The 1,955-nt window shown below is 34.5% G+C and overlaps 1 protein-coding gene across 1 annotated transcript; it reads right to left on the reverse strand.

Moving 5' to 3' along the window:
* Nucleotides 1-407: 407 nt before the first annotated feature.
* LOC113043148 (monocyte chemotactic protein 1B-like) lies at nt 408-1,198 on the reverse strand. The gene is made up of 3 exons (XM_026202353.1): nt 944-1,198; nt 697-820; nt 408-588 (listed from the first exon to the last, which is right to left on the reverse strand). The coding sequence occupies exons 1-3, from the start codon at nt 1,002-1,004 to the stop codon at nt 480-482; spliced, it is 294 nt and encodes a 97-aa protein (XP_026058138.1). The 5' UTR covers nt 1,005-1,198; the 3' UTR covers nt 408-479.
* Nucleotides 1,199-1,955: the final 757 nt, after the last annotated feature.

A 1,955-nucleotide genomic window follows, 5' to 3' on the forward strand; every position in this document is an offset into this window, starting at 1 on the left:
GTCCCCTGTTTCAGAGAAATCTTCACATTTGTGATTTCTCCACAACAGATTGATTGTGCCTCATCAAGTACTAAAACTGAAATATCTCAAATTAGAAAAATCTCATGTATCTATTTTTTCATGCACAAAAAAGACAAAGGTTTTTGAGAATATTGGTATCTGTCTATATTTTCAAATCACCAAGTGCAATACTAAATTGCAACAAGTAAAGCTAAGAGCTAAATAAATAATCTGAAAATAAAAGAGTCCTCAAGATCATCTGCTCCGAGCAGAAGAGCACCAGAAACAGCAGACATCAGGCTTCCATAATTGTATCATTGATATTTTATTAAAGCAACTGAACCCAATAACATTAATTATTCTGTAAATAAAATATTTTATATACACAACGGGAGTAGCACAATGTTTAAATATACAATATGAAATGCACATTTTAAATAGAAATAGTGTAGCTTTTTTTAAACTCTGAGACTCTGAGTTTATGCTTTTGTGGCAGTTGTTTTTCTTTTGTCCACTTTATCAATATGAGTCTTCACCCAGGGGGTCTTTGAATCAATACAGAACTCTTTCCCTGCTATTGTCTGAAACCTGAGAGGAAAGACACAACATAAGATTTAGATCAAAGTTTGTTTAATGGAGTATCTCATTCAGATTAACTTTACAGTTTGAAAATGAGATAATGTGGATGATACTCACACAACAGCGGATCTGGCACAGATGCTGCTGGTCTTGTAGTAAGACACCACCTTATTCACAGGAACCTTCACTTTACTGAACTCTCCACAACACTTTGAGTTTGCCACATCTTCTGAAATGGGACCTGAAGTAGAAATAAGACAAAAGGTTTCAGTTTGATCATGTTGCCACATTTTAAATCACCAGTTGCAACAAATGCAATACATTTGGTCTTCATTAAAAAATGAAAATGGAAAAGAGCTCTCACCGCTTGAAGTCATCTGCACAGAGCAGAAGATCACGAACATCAAACACATCAGGCTTCTCATTCTTCAAGATGTTTCTTCACAATGACAGAAAGAATCTGTAGAAGTTCTGTAGAGCTTGAAGATCTCAGAGCTGTTGTGTCCAGAATAACGTCTGAGCATCCTCTTATACACAGTCAGAGACATATTCCTCATAAACACATTCATGTAAATCCATTTCTGAGTATCAACATTGTAGACTGAGAGCTGTTTTAGTTCTTTCTTTTCCTCGTCCTTTTTCTGATTTGTTTATGTGAAAATGTGGAAAGCACCCTTCTGTCAGAATCACTGAGAATGTACTTCAGAACAACAACACACAGCTTCTGCTTTTCCAGGACTGATGTCAAGCTCAACATTAAATTAACCAAATCTGAAAGTGTATGATCAAATCTGAACTGTGCTGTCATCAAATTTCAGGTGCTAAACCTTGACCCCTTACTCACATATAAACCCAAAGACTTTGATTAACTGATTCAAATGTGTTTGATTAAAGCAATAAGTGAAGATGTTGGATCACCAGAAACAGGAGCGAGAACCCTGCTCTAAGAAAACACAACCAACTCTTGTTTCTAGTGACACTTGTTGTATAATAGAGAAGTAAGAATTCAGCCAACAGTTAAACTGATTCGCAGAATTTTTTTTCAAACAATTTTTATTTCGAACATTGCCATGTAGGTTAGGACAACAGTTGAACTGAATAAAAATATATATATAAATAATAATCATACATAAATTAACTCAAAGATAACTCAATACCCTTAAAAATACAGCAATAACATACTTGTCTCTATACTCTCAATGTCTATCAGTTCCACAAAAGAGTCTTTCCAGACTCTAAAAAGTTCTAGACTAGAACACTTTCCATATGAACCAAAATACATGACGTTTTTTTTTAATTTAAAAAAAGAGCTAATCTTTTCTAAGGCAAGGAATGAGGTTATCCCCTTTTCTTCATTGAGACACGCCAGTACTTTC

This window comes from Carassius auratus, chromosome 25 (assembly GCF_003368295.1).
Source record: "Carassius auratus strain Wakin chromosome 25, ASM336829v1, whole genome shotgun sequence".
In the NCBI taxonomy this organism is placed as follows: Eukaryota; Metazoa; Chordata; class Actinopteri; order Cypriniformes; family Cyprinidae; genus Carassius; species Carassius auratus.

Bases quoted from the DNA above. Each gene is read 5' to 3' on its own strand.
- LOC113043148 (XM_026202353.1), bottom strand. From the start codon at position 1,004: ATGAGAAGCCTGATGTGTTTGATGTTCGTGATCTTCTGCTCTGTGCAG. The intron at 821-943 runs GTGAGAGCTCTT...TTTCTACTTCAG, and splicing joins TGTGCAGATGACTTCAAGCG to GTCCCATTTCAGAAGATGTG. The intron at 589-696 runs GTGAGTATCATC...CTTTCCTCTCAG, and splicing joins TGTGCCAGATCCGCTGTTGT to GTTTCAGACAATAGCAGGGA.